Source organism: Tyto alba, unplaced genomic scaffold (assembly GCF_018691265.1).
Source record: "Tyto alba isolate M040663 unplaced genomic scaffold, T.alba_DEE_v4.0 Super-Scaffold_23, whole genome shotgun sequence".
Taxonomy (NCBI): Eukaryota; Metazoa; Chordata; class Aves; order Strigiformes; family Tytonidae; genus Tyto; species Tyto alba.
The window spans coordinates 12,608,253-12,620,709 of record NW_024881297.1 but is presented as its reverse complement, the minus strand read 5'-3'; the positions used below and the strand labels follow the sequence as shown (position 1 = coordinate 12,620,709).

The following is a 12,457-nucleotide window of genomic DNA, read 5'->3' as shown; positions in this document are numbered from 1 at the left end:
AGACCAGTATCTGTGGGCAGGTGGGGGACTTTTTAGTTTTTTTTTTGTTTCAGGCAGTGAGTAATTCCAAAAATGCAGACAGGGGAAGGCCTGTGAAGGGTCAGGCTCATGAGCTGCAGGCCAGTTAAACAGTCTCCAAGATTCAAGACTGAGCTTTTGTCCTCCCTTTCTGAAAATACAGAATACATTTCAGCTTTGCATGCAGCAGCAAAAGCAAAGTAAACTTCCTGACAAAAAAAAAGAATAAAGACCCACATGGAACTTAAAGGTTGTCCTCCTCTGATTTTTGTTGTCCCTGACAAAGCTTCATTTCTGCTCTAGGAGGGGGAAAAAAAAAAAAAAAAAGAAATAAAATCAATTCAGACCACAAAGGACTGAAGAACAACAGCACTCAAGGAACTAGATCAAGCTTGGAAACAGATACGCAACTTTAATCATGGCATCTCTATGTCACTAGGTCAGGCCCTGAAAGTCTACCCAGTCAAGACTGAGCTGAAAGCTACTGCTTTGAGGCATGAAGTAGCAAATGCTCATTTCGGCATTTGTACAGCTTAGTTTTACTAAGTTTCCCATAAATCCCATTCCTATATTTGCTTATCACTTAGTTTATAAATTTAGCAATGAAAATGATGGCAGGGCAACAGTACACTGTTCAGGAAATATTTCCTGAACTTTCTCTGAACAGATGTCTAATTTTGTAATATACCTTCCAGAAAAACAAAGTTTTCAAAACAGCATTGATAAACTATGACACAGAAATGCCACACAAAACAATTTCAAGACCAGCACAATTAAATATAAATGGCAAGAAAAGTCTTCACAAGTTTCTTCCAGACTTTTTAATTTATTTCTTAATTCTACACATGAAATGTATGAACATAGAAGTATTTAGATACTTTGTACTTCTGCTGTGCACAGTTATTTGTTGTACAACTGGCGATCATGTTATTTCTTACTGACCATACTGTCAACCTAAGAAAGGAAAAAAAATATCTTAGGAACAAGAAAAATAATGAATGTGGTTAGAAACATCTCACAACATACTATATTTTTATCTGGAGAGGAATATTTCTGGAAAAAAATAAGCACAAGTTTTTCTATACCTAGTATAAGCAATTCTTTCATGTGGCATATTAATTGCTCTGAGGCCATAATCCCAAATTGACCTTTTAGCTGGCAGAAACACAATTATGTTTTTCACATTGAAAATGACAATGAACACATACAATTTGCACTATAGCGCAAGTCTACAGGCATTGATTTTATATCATCTTTCTGTGTAATATACAAGTGAAAATGAGAAAAATGTTTCCCACTGTAGACCTGTTAAAATAATAATAAAAAAAAAAAGATGCAAAGATAAGCTATGTTTAGGGATCTTGATCTCCTTGCTACTAAAGCACTTGTAAGGTATTCTGTCTGCAACCTAAACTTATTATAGACACTGTAAGATACGTGTTATTTTTCAAAAATTTGTATGTCTAAGACACAAAGCTGTAGTGAATATGCACACAAATGAGTATGACACTATAGATCAGTCACCTTACCACTTAAAACTGGGAATGAGTTAGAAAAATAGCAAAAGACAAGATGTAAAGCATTAAGGAAAATAATATGGGAAGAATAAGTCGGTCCAATATAGTGATTGCTAACAGAAGGAAAAAATCTGCAGAATTTGTGTTCAGCCGAGTCAAAAGCATCTCTATGTTCATACTTACTATGAACATCCTGTACACTTATGCTGACTCTCTTCTTTTCTTCTTTCATATTCCTTTACATCTTCATTATGCTGCTTGAAAAGCTGTAAGATAGCAACATATGATAAGCAGCTATACAATGCACAGCTGGAACCAGAGCACAAAAAGATTTATACAGAATACCAATTTCATATTATAGGAACGTAAACCAATACCTAACTAGGACAATATAGAATAAGTTATGCATAAATTATCAACTAACCAGTGAGGCTTTTTCCCCCACACCTTACTCAAACATCTTCTGATGGCAGATGGGGTTAGGAGGGAGGTTCAACTGTCAATCAATCCACCACCACCCCAAAAATGGTGAAAACCCTAAAGGGAATCCACCCCACCCTGAAAAGTGTTGTCATCATGGGAGTGTTGCTTATCCTGCACATTTTGTTGCAAGAACTAGGACAGGCTGCTTGCTTTAACAGTGAGCCTGTGTGTCATCTGAAACAGGGGTCATCTTACATCTGCATTTTGCTCACAAAAAGGGCATCTTAATCGACTGGAGCTGAAAAATGAGGAGAGAATGCAATACTAGTCTGATAAACATCACATTATTTAGGTGGATCCCTTGGCTTGTTTTTTTTTTTTGTTGTTTTTTTTTTTTTTTTTTTTTTTTAAGATCCATTGGGGAAAATAACATTAAAGCCTTAAACCAACAGGCTTGAAGAATTAATTATCCTTTTGTGGCTATTTTAAGTTTGCAACAGACTGAGAAGCTTAATAAATTCTTCATTTTTATAAAGAAAAGTGCAACGTAGATTTGGGAAAAAACTAAATCAACATACCATGCTTAAATCTTGACACCTGCTATGACCACCCACTACCCCAATCAGTTAAGTAGGCTGTAGTCATTGCCTTCAGATCACTATGGCTTGGGAACAGTTAAATTCAACAAAACCAACTGAAAACACTTACAAGAGCCCACAAGGCAGCAGTGGTGCTAAAAGCCAAGCCGACTCTAAACCAGTTTGGCTGGTCATAAGTATGTTTTTTTGCAACAAACGCAGAACGAGTAAAATCTAAAAAGGCAGATTACAAACATGTTAACATTTCTCTACCAAGTCAGTTACTGACACTCATACAATCAGGAGGAGAAAAAAAAAAAACAAACACCACAACAACCAAACAAATGTAGTTGCCGTGCATAAGTGGCCCTTATAATGATGTTATTTGTTATATATTTTTAGATACACTGGAGCACACACTCCCTAATCCGAGGGAGAAGGGATGGGGTGCTGTCAAGCAGTTCCCTTTTCCCCTTTGGCCACAAACCCCGCATCCTTCCACGCCGTTCACTTGCGCCACCTCTTACTGTCCCCTGAGAAAATAAATACATATACAAGTATAACTGATTTATATTTAAAAAATAAAAAGAAGAAAACTGCCACTGCAGCTGGCTGTAATTCCAGCCAGGAAGCGAGGAGCGCTCCAGCTGACAAGGCCACGGTCCCCGCAAGCAGCCGCACTCCCACGGCGGTCGGGTCAAGCGCCACGCACCGCTCCGGGGTGCGTGTGCGCGTGTGGCGGGGGGGGGAAGAGCACGACAAACTTCCCCCCTCACTTAACCCACGGCGAGCTCCCCGCCGCCCCGCCCCACGCCAGGCCGCCCCACCGCCGCTGCTGACCGAGGTTCGGCGCTCCCACCACCAGCCGCCCCCGCTTCACGGCCCTCAGCACCGCCGCCATCTTGTCGCCTCAGCCCCAGCTCCGCCCCACGCGGGGGGGGGGGGGGGGTGCGGGGGGCGCGTTTAGCCGCGCTGGCTGCTGCTGCGGCGCAGCCCTGTCCCCTCCGCGCGTGGGACCGGCGCTGCTGTTGCCACCCGCCGCTTCTTCCTCAAGCCCACGCGCGTCAGCCAAAAGCACGGCGCCCCTCGGGGGTCTTTAAACCAGCGACCGCGCCGGGCGGATCGGGCGGGGGTACGCGTGGGGGGGTGTCCCCGCCCCGGGGCCGAGCCGGGGGGAACCGGCCCACCCGTCGCGGGAGGAGGTGGCGGGCGTGGGGTCGCGGCGCATGCGCGTGGGCCGCCGTGACCCGGCTGGGGAAGCCCGCCCGCGGTGGCCATTTTGGCGGCGCCTTCTCTCTCTCTCCCTCTCTCTCTCTCTCTCTCTCTTTCCCTCTCCGGCCTGCTCAGTTACCACGTGAGCCGCCGCCCGGGGCTCGGCGCGGCGTGGGGCAGCCCGGCGTGGGGCAGCCCGGCGGGCAGGCGGGTGCCGGGAGGGGCCGGGCCGACGGGAGCGCGGCGGTTTGAGGGCAGGGGGCTGGGGGGTGGGTGGGTGGGTGGGGGGAGAGGAGGGAGGGTGGCGGTAGCAGTCAGCGCTCCAGCGGGAAGGCTCCCGGCCGCGGCGACAGAGCGGCGGGGACGGGACGCGGCTCGCCCGCCCGCCTCCCCCCTCTCCCCCCCTCCCCGCCCCCCCCCCTCCCCTTTTCGGCGGCACCGGAGCCAGCGGCGGGGAGGATGCCGTCGGTGAGCCTGCCGCCCAAGGAGAACGCGCTCTTCAAGCGCATCCTGGTGAGTAGCGGGGCGGGAGGCCCGGGCTGGGCCGCGGGGTGGGGGTGGGGGGGGGGGGGGGGGGAAGGCGGCGGCCCCCGCTCCGGCGCACCCCGGGCTGGGGGGGTCCGGGCTACCGGCCACGGGCCCCGGCTGCCGGCTCCTTCCCAGCGGGGCAGGCCGGGCCGAGGGGCGCCTGTCACCTCGGCGGGACCGGAGGAACGGCCGCGTCTCCCTGCTCGCCCACCCGAGCCGGTGCCCGTGGCCGGGCCCGAGGGGCGGCCCCGTGAAAATACCCCCGCGGCCGCTCCGTTCACCGGCTCGCTCCCTGCAGCCGCTCTGCTGAGCTGCCCTCCCTTGCTCTCCTTCCTTCTCGTTTCTTTTTTTTAGAATTCAGACCCGTACTGAAGGCAGTAAGCAGGTTTGTTGGCCAGTGGGGAAGATGGCTTTCACAGGAGGAAGTGGAGGAGGATGAAGGTTTTGAAGTCTTTCCGAAGTTTAACTTATGGCTAACTCCTGTTGAAAGTTTGACATTCTTTTTTTTTTTTTCTGGGTGGCAAATGGCGTACGGATAAAAGAAACTGCAGTGGAATTTAGGCAATAAACCTGGTTTTTAGAATGAGATTACGAGAGCGGACAGCCTGAATACCACCAAAACATGCACAGTTAGTAAGGAACTTGTTTCGGCTTTGATGCGGTGTTGCAGGAACTTTGTAAGGACTTGAGGTGAATTGAAAATGACAGAATTACGTTAGTGAGCAACTTCAGTGGATTTGTTTAGAAGATTCTGTTACCTGGGTCAAGGATTGCATTGTTTTCTCTCAAAAAAGTCAGTTTTGCCTAAAAATCTCATGTCTTCTTTCAGAGAGGCTTCGACTACTATTTTGGATCCTTCCAGAGATACATATGTGTAATCCCCTGTAACTTCTATCAAAAATGTGAAAATGAAATAAATCTGTGGAAGTAGAATTCCCTGTGTACAGGCATGTCATCACAAGACATGCAGCTAAAGTTAGGTTTAAAAAATAGATACAGTGAACTGTACAGCTTATTTCTACTTCAAAAGATTCAGCCTTGCTTGGGAGTTGGTATGGCCTTGCACTAAGTGTGTAATTTTTGATGTTTTATGAACTGAGAAAATAGTGGCCTTGTTGCTCACTCACCCATCTTCCTTTGCATTGAGGATGGCCTGAGTGGTTATGAGACAAACTGAGTCAGGGAGCCTGCCTGTATTTAAAACTGACTGCTTTGGGGTTTGGGGGTGCGTTTCTGGGCTTGGTGCATGGTCATCTGAGTATTTTTGTGGAGGGCAGGAACAAGGGAAGAATAAGAGTTTCTCTGGAGAAAATGCTGGCTCAGCATACGAGAGTTCAGAATTTGGTTCAGGTTAGAGAAGAGAAAGGTGTGCTCCAGTCCAAGCAGATTTCTGTAGGCTGAGGCAATTTTAACTTTATCCTTTATTTTTTTTTAAATTGAAAATCTTTAATAAGACTACAAGAGTTTCAAGTACTGGGTAGGCTAAAAATTATTGCGACATTTTGATGTTTTCCTGTATATCTGGCAGGGATGAGCCTGTGATGTGTAGTCTAGTATTAAGAATGCCCTGTGATTAGGTGTCTTTGTAATGTGTGGTGAATAGAAAATGCTTGAAACTGGCTTTCATCACACTGAAAATTTGGCTAATGAACTTGTCTGCCTTGTTTTGGATAATGACCCTACTTCGTGAAGTCTTGATTATGTGTTTGACTTGAATTAGTGAAACACCTCTTAGGAAGTCCCATTTATCAATGCATGTCCAAAGAAACATTACTTCCCTACTCCTGTGCCGGCACTCCACCTCTCTCTTCCTGCAGCTTCTCCTTGGTCTACACCTTCTTTTCAGGAGCCTGTAACCCTTCATTATGCCATATCCTCTGCAGCCTCTTCCTTTGGCCCGTGGGTGGCTGAACAGCAGCAGGAGGAGCTTGAGTCTGCTCGGGCAGCTGGCTCCTCGAGGGACCCCTGAGCCCCTGGCCAGCTAACGAGAGGTGGTCTAATTGTCTGGCCCCGGGTTGGCACATGCTGTCTCCTGGCCCGGGCCATGGAACTGGGCATGCCTGGATGAGATTTTTTTTTTTTCAGCAGATGCTTTGGGAAGCAGCTCAAGTGGTATTGAAAGGATGCCTTGCCCTTCAAATAGGTAAATTACTGGTACACAGGTTGTTTACAGAAACACAGAATCATTCACGTTCTTATTTTCATGGAGGTAGTAAAGACAGGAGTTAAGTAGGTAGCAGCCTTGTATTTTTGCAAGTGAAGCATAAAGTGGGAAAAGGCAAACTGATTTTGTGTGTCTCTTAAATTCATGAGGCCTCATTTCTTTACCATTTTTAAGTATGCCTGTAACACAAAACTTAAATGTTAAGGTCTACATGAAGCTGCCCAGCTTTCCATAGCAAAAGGGAATAACTAGTTTTCAGAGGTTTTTTTGGTTTGCTTTGTAGTAAACATGATCAGTACATTCCTTGTGCATATGGATTTGCTTGCAAGCCAGCATTTCCACTGAACTGACAAATTCTGAGTTCAGAAGCGTGTGCACTTTGCCTTTCCATGTTGCAACACACTAACTAGACTGACCTCTTCTAGTCACTTTACAGGTATGTGGAGGTTCTAATAGAAACATTTTTCAATTTGAAAGGCATTTTACAATTCAGTGTTCCTGTAGTACAAAGAGAAGGGGATCTGCGTGATTAGTTTGAATAAAAAAAACACCCACAGGATTATTGATCACCATTCTGCTTAAACTTGCACTTCCATTAAAAAGAAAGTTTCTAGCTTGTTCTTACAGTTTTAACTATTTGCTGTTAAACCTGCAGGTGGATGATCCTGTTCTTTCGCTCAAAGTTTCTGTCGAATTTAGAAGAAAAGTGGATCTCTACATTTTTCCCTTTTTGTTTTTGATCCATTTGAACATTTAAAATTAATCGAGTTAATATAATTCTTTTGGACACACATAATTTCTAGGCAGTCCAGAGATTACTTGAGAACTCAGGTGGAGGCAGAAGAAAGGGTAGAGTCTCAAACACAGGAGTCAAAGTAATAGAAAAGCTGACTTTCTGGTACCCAGAAGGCTGGATGTACTATCAAGTAATGGAAAAAGCAGTTTACCTCATTTCCCACACACACATGCTCCTTACTAGCAAGTATAAAACTAGTAGTTGTAGGAAATAGGATTGACTTTTTTTTTTTTTTTTTTTTTTTTTTTTTTTTTAATTTAATATAACTGATGAACGTTCCTGGCATTTTGCCAAATTACTCAGGAATTGTATCTGGTCAGGTACGATTCATCAAGTATGTTCAGTTTTATTTCACAAATCTCAGAGACAGTATTTAATGAACTGTTGTTTGGATGTAGAAGTTAAATATATTGAAAATGTACTGAAGAAATACTAAATACAGAGCTATTAGAGGTGCCATGTATTATGTGGAAGAGGTTTTTTTCAGTTGCTTTAAGCAGCAGAGGGTAAAGTTCTCGGAGTCATGATGTCCTGTCAGAGTAAGATGCTGCAAATACTTCTCACCATAGCTGGTGGGCTTCGCCTCTAGTTGAATGTGGTTTGGGCCAGGAGAAAGAAGTCCCGAGTATTTAAGTAGTGAAACGTTGTTGTATTTTATGATGCAAACAAACAAACAATTCCAATGAGGAACCAAGTGTGTTCAAGCCTTGTTTAAAAAGTTTTACTGATTCATAGGTCTAGTACATACCATAGAAGTAGCATACTGTAGAAGCAAGATGCCACGCTGGTCTGGGCTTGTGTATATTACATTGTGTGCAGATGAGAGTTTCTCCATTTGTTCAGGATTGGTGATTATCTGTGGTCTTCATGTCTAGAAAGCCATACATCTCCTGTCTCCGTATCAGTTACCTTATGTGCTAGGCAGGCTTGTTTAGGCATGGCCAGAACCGGTCTCCTCCAGTGGGACGTTACAGTAACCATGCTGTCTGTCTGCTGCAAGAGAGGGGGGTTTGAACTTCACCTTTAGTTGGTTATTTCTATGGTAATGCTGCTGTGCTTGTGGGTGTTTATATTTGAGCTGGTGGTCTTCTTTTCCATGCTGGCTTTGACAAATGTTCTACCAAAAGATATAGGAACTTTCTAATGATAACAAAGCCTATTGAACAGTGTCTCTGCTGTAAATATGCCAAGTCCCTCCTGCTGGGCCATCTTCCTGTTTCTTCATTCATGAATCTGCTCCCTGTCCCTCCACTTTCAAACTAGACAGACCTGTGCTTCTCCTTCACTAATACTTTCACCAGCACCAGTCCTTTAAAAATAATGTTCTGGTGCTGACTTTAAGGTTGCTGAAGTGGGAGACTTGGAAATCTCCTCTTAAGTGATCTTGATTTGAGATTAAAGACTTGATTTCCAGAATTTAATTTTTATCAGTAACCAAATGAATTAGCACATTTTGTATGCAATCATTGTTGCATTTGCATGACTGTACAGTAATCGAGTGTGCTCACCACTGGAGTTTCACCATATACTATCTCATGTGAAACATGAAATTGCTAACAAGGCTTTTCCAGTACCTTGGCTGTTGAGATGTCAGTCACTTGGTTTTCCTTTGCCAAAAGGAATAACCTGCTTGGATTTGCCAAAAGTAGTAGGAAAAATTATGTCTTGGTTGAAACATTGGAATGGAAGGAAAGAACAGGCCTGCTGCTTTAAGCAGAGTCAGTGTTCTTGTTTTTCAGAAATATTTTTCAAACTTGCTAAAAAAATTAATTACTGTTTGAGACTCTGAGATACCATTGAGGAATCACTTGAGCAATACCATTGCTACTAAAGCCTGCTTACCAAATTAGGCCATCTGTTGTCATTGGGGCTGTCAGAAATGGTAGAAACAGGATTCCCTGTTGTAAATTTCTGAGGAGCAGCATAATTGTGTTCCTTACTTGTTTCAGTTATGAAAACAAAAGACTTATTAATAGAAATACATCTTAATTTCTTCATGGTTGTAAGAGCATAGCCAGTCTTTCTTATGTTGTTATGGCTATAGATACTCTTAGCTGAACCCAAAGTTGTTTTTGTAATAAATCTGAAAGTAATATTATTTGGGACAATGGGCTTAATCCAGTTTATATGGTATTACCCTTCGTTTTGGTTAGAAACTTGATCAAGTTGTGTTTATTCCTGTTTTTCAAAGGTTTTCTTAATGAGTTGTTGGTGATGGCATTTTCTGGGCATCTCAAGCTTAAATCTCTTGTCCACAGCAGCATTGTGTCAATGCAGCAAGAGTGGTGCTAAGGAGTTATGTGTTCTCTGATTTTGCTGTAGGGGATTTGGAGAAAATGAAAAATTATTAATCGCCAGCCTTAAAACTGGTCAGTGAGACTTGTAACAAGGATTTCTGTTTGCTTCTGTGATACCACACAATCAAGGTAGCGAACCTTGCAATGTTGAAGAACAACTTCTCTTATCTTACGAGCCACATTTAATGATTTCACGATGGCTCAGTGCTACATCATCTTGCATACCTCAGAGCTAAGATCAAAGAGTACTCTAGACATAATACATGGATAGAAGATGTCAGTAGCCTCACCATGTATCTTGGGCAGTTTTGTGAGATACAACTGAGTTGAAATGTCTGTGTAAGTCCAGAACAACCCATTGAGCGGGTTCCTTTAGTCCTTTTCATGCCATATTTGGAATGTGAATGGATTTACTTAGTTGTTTCAGGTGATCGTTAAAAACCCAGTATATCCTATGCATAGCAGATCTTTTGCAAGGTACAGTCAGTTTGATGCTAAATTCAGAGGTGAAGCCTGAACATAGGGGCTCCAGGGTAATGTACAGAAGTCAGCTCCTCTTAGCTGACATGGCCAAATACATGGTAGCTCTCCTCAAGGAGAGATTAAAGTAAGCAAGTAGTGGCCAACAGAACTGATGTTGTATAAGGGTTTTTTCAGCAAGAGCCTTGCTTCAGTGAGTGAGGATGTCTAGTTTTACTTCTAGAAGAGCTGTATTTGTCCGCAACTGTTTCCAGCTGGATTTTGTTGTATAGGAGTGAGGCCAATTCAAAAGCATAGGCATAGCATAGATTTTTTTTTTTTTTTTTCCTGCATCAGTATTAAATGAAAAGGTACACATATTTCTTATCTTCTTCCTAATTAATTTCAGTTTGAACTTGTTCTGTTCCTCTGGTTATCTTCTACCAAGTAATGTTAGTTAGGAAGATACCAGTCACTTCCAGAAAGTAAGGCAAGCTGTGCAGGAAGAGAGAATTCTTAGTCTCTTAAATCAGGCAATTGCTGAAGCTGTCTCTTATACAGAACAGTTCTGTTCATTAACACCACAGAGCAATGGAAGAGGATGATTGGTTTCTAGTTGACAGCAAAAAATTATGCAAGTTTGCCCTGGAGTTGTTCAGCATTAACATATGTGTAAGGTTTGTGTATGGTTTTTCCTCAGTCCTTGGGTTTATACGTCTTGTATTTGTCATGAAACTGAATTGGTGTGGTGGAAGCTTTTGCCTAGAGCCATTGAGCTGTTTGATCTGGTTAGTGCTTAGACGACCCAGTAATTCATGGTGAGTAGTTGCTACTAATGCTTCCAGCTTTCAGAATCTTCTTTACTACGTTTAGCTTGAATTAGTGCACCTTAGTGACTTGACCTGATCTAGTCTAGCTGTAGAGAGAGTAACTGTGCTGGAAAACAGCCTTGGGCTGTGCAGCACCTGGACTTACTATCTTTTACGTTGCTGTGCTGGAAGAAATAGATAGCATCCGAGTGGCTGACATGCATATCATGCATTGTAAGTGCACACCTTAGCTAATGCTAAGGCCAAGTATGCTAACACTTTCTGCTGCCAAAGATCTTACAGCATTGAGATTGCCAACATCGCTACGTGATGCCGCAAGTGTACGTGTTCGTGGCTGTTACTGGGAGAAATTGAGGAGTCCCTTAAGGAGCACATTGCTGTAGTTAAAAGAATTTGTCCACCTTGGTTCTGCACAAGCCTCACAAACCCTCGGGGAAGAGGATAGCAGTGTCAAATCCCTGAATTGTTCTCACAGAGCAGCCCGTTCTCTATCACATTCTCTCCTGGGAACTTTCAGATGCAAGTAAAAAATTCACCTGTGCCCATGTTAGATCAGTTGTCCTATCAGGTAACTCTTGTATGTGATGGAGAATAGTCTACATATATTGCCTCTTATGATGATACAGGCTATGTCACCTGCTGAGGTAGAAAGGCTGAGTACAGTGGACCAGTGATGAGAAGTTGAGTTTGCATCTCCGCTGCCTCTTGGGGCTGAACCCAATTTTGGTACCCATTTGGTGAAAAAAATCATATTCTTTGGCTAGTCCCTCATAGCACTGGCTAAATCAGGATTCTTGCTTTAATAGAGTAATAGTCAGTGAGAAGTGATTTCCTGTGGGGCTTTTAGTTGTGTTTTGGGGTGTTTTTTTTTTTTTTTTAAGTACTCAAGTTTGCATTTGTTTTAATTAGATTAATTTACAGATAAGGGAGTTTAAAAAATTGGTGTTAAGTTGGAGTAAAAAGTGTGTGCCCTGGAAAAATACATAATCTTGGAAGAGAAAACTGTTAACAATTCTTCATATTGTTTTTTGCAGAATTCTGTCTTTTTAATAGAAATTGTACGCTACTGATTTGTTACTGTTCCAGTTGAAAGGGCATAACGATTGGCAACGTGTTCCCATCCCACAAACCTGAGTCTGCTATACCTTTTTTTACTTTCACCCCACTCTTTCTTATAAACAGCTGTGCTGGTCCAAGTAATAATAGAAAGAAAGTACTCCATAACACCCCATTTGTGAGCTTGGGGAGCAAATGATACCTTCTTTGCTTTGGTGCTTACTCTTGACAAAAAACTTGTAGTTTTGCATGCTTTCAGGTAAGAAGAACATAGAGCAGCTTCTCCTTTATCTTCTGTGACTGTCTTTGGCTTGCTCATGAGACACTTTTGGGCCTGCTTCTCAATTGTTTAATCAGCTGCAAAATCCAGTCTGGATGGACTCTTATGAGACTTTTTTTACTACTGCAAAGTGGTTTTAACACTCTCTTCAATCAGCTAGCTTGGACACATGCATCTTCTCGAGAGCCCCTGCTAGAAAGGTGGTTTTCTGCTTTCTGTGTCGTGAGCTAGGTGATTCTTTGATTAGATTTTGAGTTGTCATACCTGGTAGCAGTGTAAATTCACTGTGCTATGAAGCT

General features: G+C 43.3%; 2 protein-coding genes across 3 annotated transcripts in view; one reads left to right on the top strand and one right to left on the bottom strand.

Annotated features, from left to right (window-relative positions):
* Positions 1-824: 824 nt before the first annotated feature.
* NDUFC1 (NADH:ubiquinone oxidoreductase subunit C1) lies at positions 825-3,679 on the bottom strand. The gene is made up of 4 exons (XM_032997598.2): positions 3,377-3,679; positions 2,667-2,770; positions 1,719-1,801; positions 825-972 (listed from the first exon to the last, which is right to left on the bottom strand). Coding segments are annotated over exons 1-4 (249 nt in total). The 5' UTR covers positions 3,438-3,679; the 3' UTR covers positions 825-971.
* Positions 3,680-3,810: 131 nt separating this feature from the next.
* Positions 3,811-12,457, top strand: part of NAA15 (N-alpha-acetyltransferase 15, NatA auxiliary subunit) — a 42,131-nt gene continuing 33,484 nt past the window's right edge. The window contains exon 1 of one of the 2 annotated variants that reach the window (XM_042796458.1): positions 3,811-4,261. In XM_042796458.1, the coding sequence (XP_042652392.1) occupies positions 4,208-4,261 (54 nt within the window). In that variant the 5' untranslated portion in view covers positions 3,811-4,207. The remainder of the gene's footprint in view (positions 4,262-12,457) is intronic. The other variant, XM_042796459.1, reaches the window with a different exon arrangement.